This window comes from Leptonotus elevatus, chromosome 19 (genome assembly GCF_054856555.1).
Source record: "Leptonotus elevatus isolate MCC_2025b chromosome 19, RoL_Lele_1.0, whole genome shotgun sequence".
Classification (NCBI taxonomy): Eukaryota; Metazoa; Chordata; class Actinopteri; order Syngnathiformes; family Syngnathidae; genus Leptonotus; species Leptonotus elevatus.
Window position 1 is genome coordinate 3615664 of NC_141257.1, and position 16009 is coordinate 3631672.

At 40.1% G+C, this 16009-nt stretch overlaps 3 protein-coding genes across 3 annotated transcripts; 2 read left to right on the forward strand and 1 right to left on the reverse strand.

The window, feature by feature from the left end:
* Positions 1-36: 36 nt before the first annotated feature.
* Positions 37-2298, reverse strand: LOC147157524 (type-4 ice-structuring protein-like). Its single transcript, XM_086062229.1, has 4 exons — positions 2203-2298; positions 885-950; positions 675-798; positions 37-412 (listed from the first exon to the last, which is right to left on the reverse strand). Exons 2-4 carry the CDS (start codon positions 928-930, stop codon positions 199-201), a joined length of 384 nt encoding a protein of 127 aa, XP_085918355.1. The 5' UTR covers positions 931-950; positions 2203-2298; the 3' UTR covers positions 37-198.
* A 2826-nt stretch (positions 2299-5124) lies between these two features.
* On the forward strand, positions 5125-12782 carry lix1l (limb and CNS expressed 1 like). Its single transcript, XM_086062228.1, has 6 exons — positions 5125-5679; positions 7587-7750; positions 8460-8600; positions 9399-9494; positions 9590-9667; positions 10630-12782. Exons 1-6 carry the CDS (start codon positions 5322-5324, stop codon positions 10879-10881), a joined length of 1089 nt encoding a protein of 362 aa, XP_085918354.1. The 5' UTR covers positions 5125-5321; the 3' UTR covers positions 10882-12782.
* A 664-nt stretch (positions 12783-13446) lies between these two features.
* Positions 13447-15789, forward strand: sf3b4 (splicing factor 3b, subunit 4). The gene is made up of 5 exons (XM_086063005.1): positions 13447-13523; positions 14103-14231; positions 14410-15111; positions 15230-15391; positions 15456-15789. Exons 1-5 carry the CDS (start codon positions 13490-13492, stop codon positions 15626-15628), a joined length of 1200 nt encoding a protein of 399 aa, XP_085919131.1. The 5' UTR covers positions 13447-13489; the 3' UTR covers positions 15629-15789.
* Positions 15790-16009: the final 220 nt, after the last annotated feature.

The window sequence follows — 16009 nt, forward strand, 5'->3', positions numbered from 1 at the left end:
TCAACACTACCATATGAGGGAAACAGTGTACGCTGGTGTGTTTCAAGATTTTATTGCACTTCTTTGGTTTTGGGGATGAAATCATCCATGTCAAAAAGGTACGGAAACACATGTGGAGTCCAAAAGGAAGTCAGCCAGTCCATGATGGTGAAAGATGGCTGCAGGTTACTTTTTTTAGGGGAAGTGGGGTGGGGTGGTTTAGTTGGTCAGGGCCTTGGCCTGGTCGGTCAGCTGCTTGAGGATGGCCTCCATTTGCTCCTGGAACTTCTGCACCATGGGCTGCATCTGCGTCTGGAAGTTGGTGGCCATGGGCTCGATCTGCTCCTGCATGCTGGCGGCGACCGCCTTCATCTGCTCTTGGACCTTGGTCATCATGGGCTCAAACTGGTTCTTCTGCTGCTCCAGGAAGGCCCTGCAATGCAGATGGAGGGGGGGGGGGAGCAATCATGCAAAATGTACATGGAGACGTTTGCCGCTTGCTCACTAAACTTAGTATTAGTTGTTTTGCGCATCCGTTCGCCTAATCTATGACAATTGCCATTGGTGTTAGCATTAAGCTAGCAGTCTTTAGGACAAAGTTGTGATTTTCAAATACGCAAGGTGGGATTCTTTGTTTTGTGTTGGCGGACTGTCCGTGGATTTTCAGCTATTGGCGGTTTTTGGCGTGTACTCACTGCGCCTGGCTGCCCAGATCTTCGGTGTTGATCAGCTTGGTCAGCTCCTCCGTCATTTTGTTCTTGATCTCCTCGAATTTCTGGCTGATCATTTCCAGGTCGCCAGCGTCCTGGGCAAGGCTCCCTGCGTAAACCACGTCTTTTTTAGTGAGGCTTTTTGCAGTGTAAAACGACTGCGTGTTGATATTTGTGTGAAAATTGTTGTCCTACCTTGAGCCAGTGCGATCACAACAATGGCGGCGATGATGAGTTTCATGGTTGCAGATTGGATGAGACCTAGGAAATTGGAAAAACAAATAAAAACATGGCTTTCTGCACTCGCTGCATTTGTCTTACTCGAACCTGCTCCAGCTTTTGGGTGGATTTATAGTAGTCTAAATCTTTTGTGGAATTTACAGTCGTCTTCTAACCTGTATAACTTTGGGGTTCTAAAGTAATCTTAAATTAACCTGTGCAACTTTGATCAAGTTTGTGATAGTTTTATTTTAACCAGCTTTTGTAAAATTTATGATAGTCTTATTTTAAAATAAACAACTTTTGTAAAATTTATGGTAGGCTTATTTTAACATTTGCAACTTATGTAACATTTATGGTAGTCTTAACATTCACAACTTTTATAAGATTTATGGTACTCTTATTTTTAACATATGCAACTTTAGTAAGATTTCTAGTAGTCTTATTTTAGCCTTTGCAACGTTGCTAAAGTTTATGGTAGTCTTGTCTTAACCAGCGCAACTTTTGTAAGATTTATGGTCTTGTTTTTATCTTTTTTTTTTTTTTACATAATAGTTAGATTTTTTTTTATGTGCAGCTCTTTTGAGTATTTTTTTTAAGTCTTATTTTATTCGGTACAACATTGGTGGGATTGATGGTAGGTTTTTTTTTTTTTTTTTTACCTGCAAAACTTTTGGGAGGATTTATGGTTCCATTATTTTGCAATGCAAAGCCCTTTTGTTTGGATTTACATCAACTTTATTTTAACCAGCACAACTCTTGTGAGATTTACATGAGATTAATTTTATAATCTGCATAATTTTTGTGAAATTTTTGATAAGTCTACAGCCACTTCTGGAAAATTTACAAAAATAGAATAACAATAATCACAGCAATAAATATTATATATATATCACTTTTTTTATTTTTTGTTTACATAATAGTTGGATTTTTTTTTTAAGTCTTATTTTATTCGGTACAACATTGGTGGGATTGATGGTAGTTTTTTTTTTTTTTTTTTTACCTGCAAAACTTTTGGGAGGATTTACGGTTCCATTATTTTGCAATGCAAAGCCCTTTTGTTTGGATTTACATCAACCTTATTTTAACCAGCACTACTCTTGTGAGATTTACATGAGATTAATTTTATAATCTGCATCATTTTTGTGAAATTTCTAATAGTCTACAGCCACTTCTGGAAAATTTACAAAAATAGAATAACAATAATCACAGCAATACATATTATATATATATAAAACTCCTTAACTACTTTTAACAATTTAACAATCTTGATGACGAGCACAATACAACGTACCTGTGTCACAAGAGGATTTGGACCGGATGATGGTGGCTCCTTGCCGGGTTTGGAACCCTTCTTATAGCCCCTCAGCGGGGGCAGCGGTGTGTACTCCTGATTGTGATTGGACTAGATAAAGATATCCAAATGTGATTGGACGCTTTGCCACGCTGACAAAACATTGTCGTGACCCTTGTTGCTCCGAGTGCCACTTGGCCAAAGTCAACCAAAGTCCAACTGCGCGCATGTGTCTGCATGTTTGTGTGTTTGTGTGTCTTGTGTGGGTGTTTGTGTGTGTGTAGGATGGTGCGGAGTTGTCTTATCATGTTGATTAAACGGAACGCTTGATTATTGGAGGTGAATGATGACGCAGAGGCCAGTATGTACATTTGATCCTGCCACATCAGCTTCCGAGCAAACGCATTGCATCATTTCCTCAGTGAGGTCGAGATTTTGTAGTTTTAGTTTTTTGTTTTAGGTTTTTTTTTTCCCCCGGGGGGCTTTCACTTAGTCCAGGAACCAATTATAATATTTTTTATATGTTATATATTTATAGTTTATACAGTATATATAATTTTTCCTGTGAAAATCAAGCGCAAACTCTGAAAATTAGGCAATATTAGCAGTAAACAAATGCAAAAAAAACAGGTGACGTCAAAGCACAAACACGACTTTTAGGAACGATCAAAGTACAAATTCGCAAACCACATAATCTAACAATTGTCAAAAATATTTCTATCTTGAGGTAATTCAAAATAGCAGATGCCATTTTCAGACTTAGCAGCCTGAATTGCCGAGAAACCTTTAAAATATCGCTGGCACTTGAGGAGAAAAATTACTCAAAACTATTTTTAAAATAATTATATATTAATATACAATAATATATATGGAGTATTAATTATTAACATAATAATTCACATAATTATTAACAACTAACTTAATATGTATTTTTAATTAACTATTTTTAATAATAAAATTACAAAAAATTATTAACAATTATTTTTTGTTGGCCAGTGTCATGTAAAAGTTTTATTTTCCCTAATAGTGTAATAAAATAATCACAAAATCTTTGTCAGTGTAATATAATAATAATAATAATAATAATAACAGTAAAAAAAAAAATATTATTAACCATACTGTAGGTTCTATTATATTTTTAATCGTCTTAATTATCTCATGTGAGGTGATGTGAAATATATATGGAGGAGGATGTGGATGTAAACCTTTTACCTTTGCTTGCCAGTTGTCCTCTTTGCTCTCAATCTTTATGGCTCCTTGTAAAAAGTCATTAATTGCCGATCACACTCCTGCCCAGCCTCACAATAAAAAAACATTTTTTTATTTTTTTTTATCAATGCCAGGAGCCCGCGTGTGCTCGTAAATAAAACCTCTGGCGATAAATCCCTCTTTGTGCTCTGAAGTTTCTTAATGTGAGCCAGATGGGGAGAATTGTGGGAATGCGCAGCCTGTTTTTTTTTTTTTGTGTCCAGCACTGGAATGGGTGCTTTGTTGATGCCTTCAAATCAAATTATGGAAAACATTACGGTTGAGTGAACACGGAATCATGTGTGATGTGGATTATGAGACAAGTTTTATTATATTTTGATATCTTTTTGGAGGCCTCGACATGCCTGATTATTTATCAGCGGTGGGCAGGCATGCCTAAAAAGCATTTGTTTCGTTTTTTTTCTTTGGAAAATCACTACGTTGAGCAATAAGTGAGCAAAAAATGTCCCTAAAAGACAATAAAATGCATAACTGTGGTCATTAAAAACATGATTATATGCCAAGGCTGCATCCATGTTTACTGTTCATGCAAGCTTTTGTCACGTTAAGGAACATACCGTGGGTTTATTAAGTGTATTGTTTTACAATTTAGAATCAGACATCTACTGATACTTGGCAGAATGACCTATTATGCATTCGACGTGGATTTTGCCCAAATGGTCGCTTCCAACCAGGGTTCAAATCTCTCAGGCACGTTTATGTTTGCAGCACTCCTAGAAATGACCAAAAGGAACCTAAAATGGCCGCTTTAAAACAAAATGTCGGACATCCTGTGTCATTCTGGGAATGGCTTTTTGAGACTTTTTTTTGTGTGCGTCTTGTTGTCTTATCATCATAGATGTTGCTATTAAATTGTATCCTGTTCTGTCAAATTGTCATTGGGAGCTTAATTTGTCATCTTTGAAGGACCCCTTGAAATGGACCCCAAAATCAACCTAAAATGGCCACATCAAACCAAGTGGCAGATTCTGTTCTTGTTTTTAATCTATTCATGATTGCGCTACATGTTGTTATAAAACTGTCTTTGAGGGGCTGAATTTCCTAAATATAGCCAAAATGGAGGATGTCGTGGAACCAAATATGTGCACTGACGTCATCTCTATCGCAATGTGGATCTTTTTAAAACAATGTTCCATCTTTCCTCCTCTGGCCTTCTACCAGACCACAGAAAGAATGAACATTTATACAAGACATGTGGGGGGAGGTAGGTACGGGGCCAGGTTCCATTTCCTCCTGTTTTTTCCATCACAAAGTTGGTGGTCTCAAAGGTTGGCCGCCATTATCTTCATCTTCCGCTGTCGTGTTGTGATGAAGTGCGTTAAATGAAAACATGGTGTATTGTGGAGAGTTGTGGTGGTGAAGGAGGCACATTTGCAGGCCAGACTGGAAGGAACAAGAGGGGGCTCAAATTTCTTGGCCTAATATTTCTGACTTTCCAGTGCTGCCTTCATGTCATATACAAAAATCGGACAACTCACGATATACTTGTCAACTAAATGTTTTCTTCATTTGAAAATAACGAAATAATGTATATAATAATACATGTAATGTAGTTGATGTGTGCCATTAGTTTGTGTGAGTGAATTTGTAGGAAAACATCTCGTTTGTTATGTTTTTTTGCCGGAGCTGTGTATTTAACGTGATGTCCCTGAAGGCAGCTCGCCGAGCAGTCCAAGCAGACTGGCAGGATGCAGACCAGAACAACAGTCAAGTACAGTTCGGGTCTCCAGGCGGACAAAACCCACCGAAATTCCGCTTGATTTCTTTCGTTTTTAACCCACCACAACCAACTCTCCGTTCAATCGGTACCGACTCCACCGGGACCCGGTTCGAACGTCGCGTTTTGGACGATGGAATCTCACGTTCTCCCGGTCCATATCCGCCCTCAGCGGCTCCAACCGGGAATCGGATTCGGTTCGTGTCCAACCGTCGGCGGGACTCTCCGCTCCTCTTCCTCCTCCTCGTCTCTCCGGCCCGGGGTGACGGTGCCCATCCCTCCGCTGTTGCCGTCGCCGCCGTCGCTGGCCGCCTGCTCGGGGCCTCCGCCGCCACCGCCGCCGCTGCAGCTCCACAGCCTGTACGGCGGAGGCGGAGGCGGAGCCGGCCTGGGTCTCCCTGCCGCCGGCCACTCGAACCCGGCGGTGCTGAAGGAGGCGGTGGAGGCGGTGGTCCGCAGTTTTGCCAAACACACGCAAGGCTACGGTCGAGGTAAGTACTTTTAGACACATTTTATGCACTTTATTGGACCTCTAAACTTTTGGGGTCCAGACAGAAATTGTTAAGAGAACAAGAAAGGGAAAAAAAAATCACAAGCGTCAATTAAAAATACCACGTGTACCCCTAACTTCCGTTATGACAGTGGTTATGAAACTTTTGACACCAAATACCACCCAAAAATAAAGTTGCAAATTATCATATTAAAATGTAGTACACATTAAAAATGTACTGTAATAATGGTAAACAAGCAAACATTACTTGAAAAATAAAAGTGCCGTACCGGATTAATGTCGTTTAAACAGGCTGCAGGAATAGCAACAAAGTTACATTCTAATGTTGCAGCACGTATTCCAAAATGTCAGTATTTAATTCAGTGATTCTTTTGCGTACCACTAGAGGGTGGCCTTGTACCCCCGATTACAGTGTTTTAAAGACTCTGTTCGTGTTCAAATACTTATTTACGGTACTCAAGAAAGAAAAAAAATGTACCTGTACTTTGCTATTTATATTCCTGGTAACTTTCACATACTGTAAACTCCATTACGTTTCCGAAATGTGTGCTTTTATTTCAATACATTTCCTCTTACTACCTTCTTTACTACAAAGTTAAATAAGTCAATCAACACGAATGTCTTTATACCACAGAAGTAAACAAAATAACAAAAAATATAATTCAACTAAAATTTAAGACTTTTACTGAAGTAATATGACTTTCTATTCGCGTATGTTTTTTCCCCCCTCAAAAGACACTTGCACTTTTACTCAAGTATCACTTTCAGACGCATTATGCAAGACTTTTGTTGTCTATAAATACGAAAAAAGTCCACCTTACGAGCAGAGTCGTAAGTCATATATCAAAGTGAAAGGTTACAGAAGGAAGAAAGTCATATTTTAAACAAATAAATATGAAAATACAACTTTATTTTTGCAGGAAAGTTGCCTTTATTCTCTACAAAATACACTTTTTTTCCTTCTTTTTTTTTTTTTATTAAACTACATTCCAACTTTGCTCATTTCAGGTCCATTTTCAAGTCAATGTAACATGTGGTCCAATTCATTATAGGATTAACTACTAAAGCTTAAGCAGGGATTACATTAAAGATCAATAAGCTTTTACAGTAATTTAGAACACACAAACATGTGCGTATCAAAAATAATACTGTTACAAATTTGTTAGTATTATCACTATTATTTATTACTTAATTAGATTGCATATTTTTAAAGTTATACGTTAATGTGTTCTTTACTGCATCACTGCAGGTGTACCTAATGAAGTGTCCCAGGGACCGTAAACAAATGTAGTGCTTCAACTAGTAAATAAGAAGAAGAAGAATAACAGGGATATGGATCATCATTATAGGCTGAGGAAAATTCCTCTGGGCGACACCGTGATTTACGGTGCGAATCCTCCAATGTCATCCGGGCCAAGTGCTCGACGCTGGATCCAAAAGGAAGCGGACCGCCCGCGCTGGCACCGCGCCGCCACGGCAACATTAGTCACTTTTGACAGCGCTATCGTATCATCCCGCTCGGCCCATCCAAAACATTTTTATGACTGCGTTTTTTTGCTGACTTTTGCATACTTTTATGAGAATGTGGAGATGTGCCTATTCCTGCTCACACCCTTTTGGATTGCAGAAGGAACCAAGTTAAATATTTTGTTTTTGATAAAAAAAAAAGTCAAAACGGACTCATTGACTACTCGTACCAACAATGGTGGCAAGTTTAACTAAATGGGTATTATAAATACTGTAATTGGCAGGAATTAATTTTTTTTGCTTTTAATTTTTGTATTTGAGTATATTTCAGCGCCTGCACTTGTATCTATACTTTTACTTAAATACGGAGGGAGAGTACTTCATAAAGGCTTGTCTCTGGTGTGTTGTTGTTGAGTATAGTGAACGTGGTGGAGGCCTTACAAGAGTTCTGGCAGATGAAGCTGAGCCGCGGCGCCGACCTGCGCAACGGCGCGCTGGTGGTGTACGAGATGGTGGCGACCAGCAGCCCGCCGTACGTCTGCTACGTCAGCCTCCCGGGGGGCAGCTGCTTCGGAAGTTTCCAAGTACGGAGCCGTCGCTCGACTCTCCTGCTGCATGAGCAAACACGCGGAAATTCCTCCCTCCCTCACTATTTATTCATTTATTTATTTCATTTTTGTTTATTTTTTTAATATATATTTTTAAAGTGACATAAGCAACACGCAGAAATTCCTCCCTCACTATTTATTTATTTCATTTTTTTTTAAATATATAAAAAAAATAATAATAATTTAAAGCAACATAAGCAAACATGCAGAAATTCCTCTCTCACTATTTATTTAATTTTTTTAATATATATATTTTTAATTAAATTTTAAAGCATCATAAGCAAACACGCGGAAATTCCTCCCTCACTATTTATGTATTTATTTATATGTATATATTTTATTTTTTTAATAAACATGCGGAAATTCATCCTTCACTATTTATTTCATTAAAAAAAAGTTTTTTTTTCTTTATTTAATTTTAAAGCAACATAAGCAAACACGCAGAAATTCCTCCCTTACTATATATTTATTGATATTTATTTTTTTAATTTTAATTTTAAAGCAACATAAGGAAACGCGTGGAAATTCCTCCCTCACTATTTATTTATTTCATTTGTAAAAATATATTTATTTTTTTAATTTAATTTTAAAGCAACATAAGCAAACACGTGGACATTTCTCCCTCACTATTTATTTAAAAAATCTATTTTAATAAATGTATTTTTTATTTTTTATTTTTTTACAGTTCTGTCCCACCAAGGCCGAGGCCCGCCGCAGCGCCGCCAAGATCGCCCTCATGAACTCCGTTTTTAACGAGCACCCGTCCCGACGCATCACCAACGACTTCATCGAGAAGAGCGTCAGCGAGGCCTTGGCTTCCTTCAATGTAAGTCACGGTTTCATTTAGTTACTTTGTTGCAATGGCTTCTTTATAGTCTACATTCAAGTCTTATGTTAAATCGGGAGTCGGCACACATTTGCCACTATTATAGTGCTTCTGATTAACCCAGAAGAAAGTTCAGTTGTTCTAGGAGACTTTTACTGGCATTTTTTTTCTTACATTGCTTTTGATGAAAAGTTACTTAGTTACAGTTACTTGGCCTCAATTATAGTTCACATTTAAAGTCATGTTAAGTTCCTCTTTTTAACCCTAATAAAGCTCAAATGTTCTAGTAGGCTTTTCCTGACTTTTTTGTTTTTGCCTAGTTTGTTTTAGTTACTAAGTTAATTAATTACAGTCACTGAGTTACAATTGGTTACAGTTACTTAGAGTTACTTGTGTTCAGTTACAGTTCACATTCTCATGTTAAGCGCCTTTGATTAAGCCCAAATAAAGTTCAGATGTTCTAGTAGGCTTTTTTTTTTCATTGACAAGTTTTGGCTTATTTTGCTTTAGTTACAAAGTTACTTAGTTACAGTTACTTGGTTACAATTACATGAGTCCACTTCACATTCAAACTCGTGGTAAGTGTCTCTGATTAACCCCAAATAAAGTTCAGATGTTCTGTAAACTTTTATTGATTGTTTTTTTTTTTTTTTGCTTACTTTGTTTTAGTTGCTAAGTTAAAGTTAGTTACAGTTACATTTATTCATTTCACATTAAAGCTCATCTTAAGTGTCTCTGATTCATTCCAAATAAAGTTCAGCCGTTGTGTACATCCCAATAACGGCGCGTTTGCCACAGGGAAATAGGGAGGAGGCCGACAACCCCAACACGGGAATCGGGGCGTTCCGCTTCATGTTGGAATCCAACAAAGGAAAATCAATGCTGGAATTTCAGGTGCGTGACTGACCAATAGGAACTCCCGAAGAGGTGTGTTCACTTGCACATTTGTACCCCGGTAAATGACAGCTCTGTGTGTCGTCATGCTTCAGGAGCTGATGACCGTCTTCCAGCTCCTCCACTGGAACGGAAGCCTGAAAGCCATGAGGGAACGGCAGTGTTCCCGCCAGGTAGCGTAGCACATCATTACATCGCTTCTCACATGACAAAATTCTCTTCGGGGGTCGAGTTAGCGTGGGAAAACAGAGCTGGGAAATTGATGAACATGAAAAGCGTTTTTGTACAAGATCTAGCAAAATATCTTTTAAGTAAGACAACACATGTCCTTTAACATCACAGGGTAAATACTGGACAGAATGGATTTTTGTTTTTTTTTAACAGGTCGGCACACCACAGTTGTGCAATCCCTCCTCCAATGGCACTTTTTCAAACAGTTGACCGGATTTATTTATTTATTTATTTTACAAATTGCCGCACACTTTAGCCCCCCACTTTGCACAATCCTGTTTCTAATTGAACTTTTAAACTGAACTGCGAAATTATATATTTTTATTTTTATTTTTTAAATGTTAAGGGAAAAAATATTGAATTGAACTTTTTAACCAAATTGAAAAATTGTCCATCTGTCTTTGAGAAAATAAATAAATTGCGCACCCATAAGTGGTGCGCACTCAATCTCGGCTCTAAAGGGACCTTTGAACAGAATGTAACTTATTTATTTATTTTTCTCCCAAATTGGTGCACCCCCTGGATGTTGCATAACACACTTTGGAAGCACCCAATCGAATTGAATTTTAGAAGTGAATTAATAACTTTCTTTCTTAACATTTTTTTTTTAACAAGTTAGCGCACCCCTTTGATGAGCACCCACTAAAGTGTGGTCTAGTGGCCCATTAACAGAATGCAACTTTTTTTACGTTTATTTATTTATTTAATTTTAAGGTTGGCGTTTTTCTCTTATGCCCAAAAAAAAAAAAAAGTTGGCGCACCACCTGGTGGTGTGTGCCCACCACACTTTAGCAATCCCTGCGCTATTTGCTAATTGCTAAATATTATTTTAGGAGTTGGCACACACCACAGTTTGTCAATCCCTCGAGTAATTCAAAAACATTTTTTGGGGTCCATCCCACAGGAAGTACTAGCCCACTACTCGCACCGGGCGCTGGACGACGACATGCGCACGCAGATGGCGGCCGACTGGGTGAACCGCGAGCAGAGCGTGGCGAGCACCGTCTCCCAGGAGATGGCGGCCACCGAGCGCGAGCTGGAGGAGGCGCGGCTGGCCGGCCGCGAGCTGCGCTTCTACAAGGAGAAGAAGGACATCCTGATGTTAGCCGTGGGTCAGCTGAGCGCCGCCAACGCCGCCACGCTGCCCTCGCACTAATCGGGTAACAGCACTTGAGGATGATTACGAAAAGCACACCCAGCTACGAAACAAGCCATAAGTAATACGCGCTTGTTACCTTTTGGTGCCTAACAGTGTTTGTTTTTGTCCAAATTGGCCAACCGGCTGGCTCGAGGTTTTGTCTTGTCTCATGTCGCTGCCTTTCATTGGTGAATGTACGAGGACGTTGAAACATGTTAGGGAGGCAACTATTACGCATTTATTTGTGTGATTTATTGGAATAATTTTAAACAATGTTACAGTTCAATTCATGTCAAACTAAATTTAAAAAAAAAGTACTGCAGCAATGCTGCAAATAGCGACACAATTCCGAGAAGGCTTATAATTCCCTATAGATGCCAGAAGATGGCGTCATAGCACTACTTTGGTTGAGATGAACTCACTTCAGTTTGGCTCCTTTGTGCCAAGATGCGACCATACGGCAGCAAATGACTACTTTTGTCTAAGTGAAGCTCCTCAACTCACTTCAACACGGTCCCTTGGCACCACGATGTCGCAAGATTGGTGGCAAAGCACTACTTTTTTTTTCTAAATGGACATAGCTGGATGCACGATCGCGTTGGTCTACTGCAGCCATATTATTATTTTGGTTCACACTCTTAATTTCAAAAGACATTCAATTGCAATGCAATTCTAACATTGTTTATTTTTGTATCCCCAAAATGCCTCCCCCGTCTGCAGTTGAGTAAATAACTTGCCCGCCTGAAATACACAAGTCCACAGAGCCTTTTCATTATTACTGAAAGCTGGAGAGCAGAAAGACGGCTGGCAGTATTATGCATGGAAATGAAATGATTGTGATTCTTCAGTCGGTCTGACAGCAGCTCAGGTGTAGCAACACTTTATTGTGATTTTCATATAATTTTTTTTTTTGAATGACTTCTATACCATTGCAATGTAAATTTTCACTGCATTGTTAAAGGATGAAGAGCAGTTGAAATGCCTGTGGTACAATATAGGACCTTATTTCTTTCACGCTACAAATGTGACATGTCTATATATTTCCCTGCTAATTTGAACCGTGCATCGCCTGCGTGTCAAAACGAAGGAATTTAAATAGGCAGCCGACAGAGTACATTGGTAGCATGCGCACTTAAGTCATTTCCCTCTTGTGGTACACAACATTAGATTAGGAAGGATTCAATCATCCCTACGACCACTCGGAGGCATGTTTAATCCCTACAGTAATTTTAGTTTGTGCAGAAAGGGTGCAAATGGTGAACAATAGGCCATTCACGTGATGCAAATTCTCACTCGATTAGGCAGCTGGAACACTGCTCCCGTTTATTTGCCCGGCCTTGCCTTTCACTTTTATCTATTGGATGATTGTATTGTCTCACATATGAAGTACAGTATGTCAGTGTAAGCAGGAAATATGTTACTTAAGCCATTTCTATCATTTCTTGTTTCATTACAGCTTTTGTTCTTGTATTAAACGCTACAGTGGATTTAAAAAGTGCATACGCCCCCTGCGGATCAAAGCTTGTGCTGTGGTGTGGCTATGAAAATATCCCCAAGTTATTAGGGTGTGCGCACTTATACATATCGGTTATTCATTTTTACTCTCCTCACAAAAGGTGCAGGTTATAGGTCACGTTTATGGTGGGAAAAAAAGTTTGAAATGATTTACCTTATTATTTTTTTGTATATCACAAAAACCTGACATTTGAACAGGGGTGTGTAGACTTTTTATATCCATTGTATATTTTGCCTTTGGCGCATGATGTTTCTGTTATGTCTTTTAACCGAACAGTATTGGTTCTTTTGTAAAGGATTTCTCAAGGTCATTATTGTGTGTATTTTCTATGCGCAGTTTTGTATTCAATGTTTATACATTTAGTAGATTTATATATAATAAAATACACATTGATACATGTTTACACATGGGATGTTGCAATTTCTTTCAAACGGAACATAAAATTGGCTTTTGTGTGTTTCCCTGGGCATCATGGTAACGAAAGCCGAGCTCGCCATTAGTCCACCAGTATTTGGGTAGAAATGAATGTTGCTGGTTCACTTGCATCAGACTGGGCCAGCCCCCTAAAAACAGGCTTGTTTCAGTGAGGCTAGTAAATTAGGTTGCAATTCTTCATTCTTGGGACTATTTCTGACGAAAGCATGCCAAAATGATATTAAGACACCTGGAAACGATTTTAGAGTGTGAAAAAAGAAGAAGCTAAATGTGTGTTACAGGGTTTCATATTTTAATTTGAATGTTTTTTGCTTCTTCTTTTTTTTTTTACTGCATACAATTTCAAAGTAACTACAATGAGTTATTGTTCATCAGTATAAAATATAGATATTGATATACTGTATTTAAAGAGCTCCCCAAACATCCCCAATGAAATTTCATTACAAAATGCTTTAAAAATGAAAGCAGGGTGGACACAAATGTTCAGCGTGGACTCTAAAAGGTTCATAAATACTATTAATAATTAAAAATGAAGCAATATTACACAAATATCTCAAGTTAAAAACGTCAGAAAAGAAAACATATATTTTTTTAAATGACGTATTACATTTCCGCAAACGTACCCGGAAAAGGCGGAGCTCTCTTCAAGCGGTTCCCCACCGTTGTTCATTCAACATGGCAGCGGGACCAATTTCCGAACGAAACCAAGGTAATTCAATCCCGTTTTTACTATATATATCTACAATTTAAGATATTGCTTCTACACGTAGCTTCTTTTAACACATTTTTCGTCCATTGTGATGCCCTCTTCCGGTTGCTTCTTTTGCCACTCTATTGGGGCTAGCAAGCATGTGCTATAGTCGTTAGCTCCACTCTACGCAAATTCTTCAGTTTTATTCAATGCAATGTCCAATAAATAATAAAATAAAAATACTGCTGTTGTATCTGCATTACTATGGGATTTTTTTAATTTACTTCGGTGCGTTTTTTGGGCATAAATGAGTAAGATATGTGCTCACGGATGTGGTTAGCCTAGCAGGCTAGTTAACTAACAGGCTTGAGAATGAAGTACGGCGACAGAAGAGGAACAATTCAAAACCTTTATGATTATTTTCATAATAAAGCTGTGTTTTTAATCTCTCAAAATATAGGTTGACAAATGTCTTAGGGAGCTTTATGTAGGTTCATCATAGAAAGTTATTTGTTTTATGAATTGTTCATGTCTTTTATGCCACAAGTACATACACAAAGTTTTTAAACTATGGTCTGTTATTTATGAATTTTACAGATGCCACGGTGTACGTGGGCGGTTTGGATGAAAAAGTGTCTGAGCCATTATTATGGGAGCTTTTCCTGCAGGCCGGTCCTGTTGTCAACACACACATGCCCAAAGACAGGGTGACAGGCCAACACCAAGGTAGGTGCTAATAAGGGGGGGGGAGGGGTGCATTGATGCAATTGAAAGTTACATTGAACCCCACCTATTTGTAATTTGCCTTTTCGAAATTCACTTATTTATAGTTGTAGTTGCAGCCCTCGTTCATTTCAATGGGGAAGTCTCGCTACTGCATAACTGATTTTCTCCTCCATTTTAGGATATGGCTTTGTGGAGTTCCTGAGCGAAGAAGACGCCGACTATGCCATCAAAATCATGAACATGATCAAATTGTACGGCAAGCCCATTCGCGTCAACAAGGCGTCGGCGCACAACAAGAACCTGGACGTGGGCGCCAACATCTTCATTGGCAACCTGGACTCTGAGATCGACGAGAAGCTGCTCTACGACACCTTCAGCGCCTTCGGGGTCATCCTGCAGACCCCCAAGATCATGCGTGACCCCGACACGGGCAACTCCAAGGGCTATGCCTTCATCAACTTTGCGAGCTTCGACGCGTCCGACGCCGCCATCGAGGCCATGAACGGCCAGTACCTGTGCAACCGACCCATCACCGTGTCATACGCTTTCAAGAAGGACTCCAAGGGCGAGCGGCACGGCTCGGCCGCCGAGCGGCTGCTGGCCGCCCAGAACCCGCTCTCGCAGGCCGACCGGCCACATCAGCTGTTTGCCGACGCGCCGCCACCGCAGTCCGTGCCGCCACCTGTGCTGACGTCAATGGGACACGGCATGGGTATGCCGGGTGGTATGCCGCCTCCCGGGGTCTTTCCCCCCATGCCACCCCCAGGGGCCATGTCGGCCATGCCGCCCGGCTTGGCCATGCATCATCACAACCATCAGGCACAGGCGGGTGGCCACCCTCCCGGACCACCGCCCTTCCCACCTGGATCCATGCATGGAGGTGTGTTACCTTGCCATACACACACATCTGTCCCTAAATACCATTTGCATTTGATTTGTCTTTAATATTGACTCTTCTTATATTTTGACATCAAATTTTTCACGTTTGCGTTCCTCAGGTATGCCGCAGATGCCCATGCCTCCTCCGGCGCCTCCCGGCATGGTGCCGCCGCCTCCTGCGCCCCCAGGTTCCAATCAAGCCCGTGCGCCGCTCCCTCCCGGCATGCCCCCGCCGCCGCCCATGGGCATGCCGCCCCGAGCCCCATACGGACCTCCAATGGGTACGTCCAAAAACTGCCGCTTGCTCGCTGTCGTCTTTATTCACACGTCGTCGCCCTCCCTCAGGTCACCCGGGGCCGCCCGGTATGAGAGGACCGCCCCCTCCCATGCCCCCACCAGGCTACGGTGCCGCCCCGCCTCGCCCTCCTCCCTTTGGCTTCCAGAGAGTTCCCCCCATGCCGCCCAGGCCGCCAGTCGCACCACCCCGGGTTCCCTTAAGGGCACCCATGCCGCCCTAATGCTCCACAGATCTTTTTTGTTTCTTTCTCTCCTTTCTTTTGTCTCATTTTTAAAAGAAAAAAAAATTACAAGTTTGTAAGGTTGATTATTTTAATAGCTTTGTATTTTGGGGTCACTGTACAGTTGAAAGACCACTGTTGAATAAAACGTGAACAAATTATATTAAGTTGTGTGCTAAATAAGATAATCGGAAACTTGTTCAACACGATACAACAGCTTAATCAACCTTATTTCAAGTTATCGGTGCTCACAATGGGCCGTCCTCTTGTGGCCGGTTTACATTCAGGAACTAGAAATTAGAAGAAATTAAAATTGCCACTAATTTCATACAATTATAAGGCGGGATAATGCTTTATTTGGATATAGATCTTATATCTGTC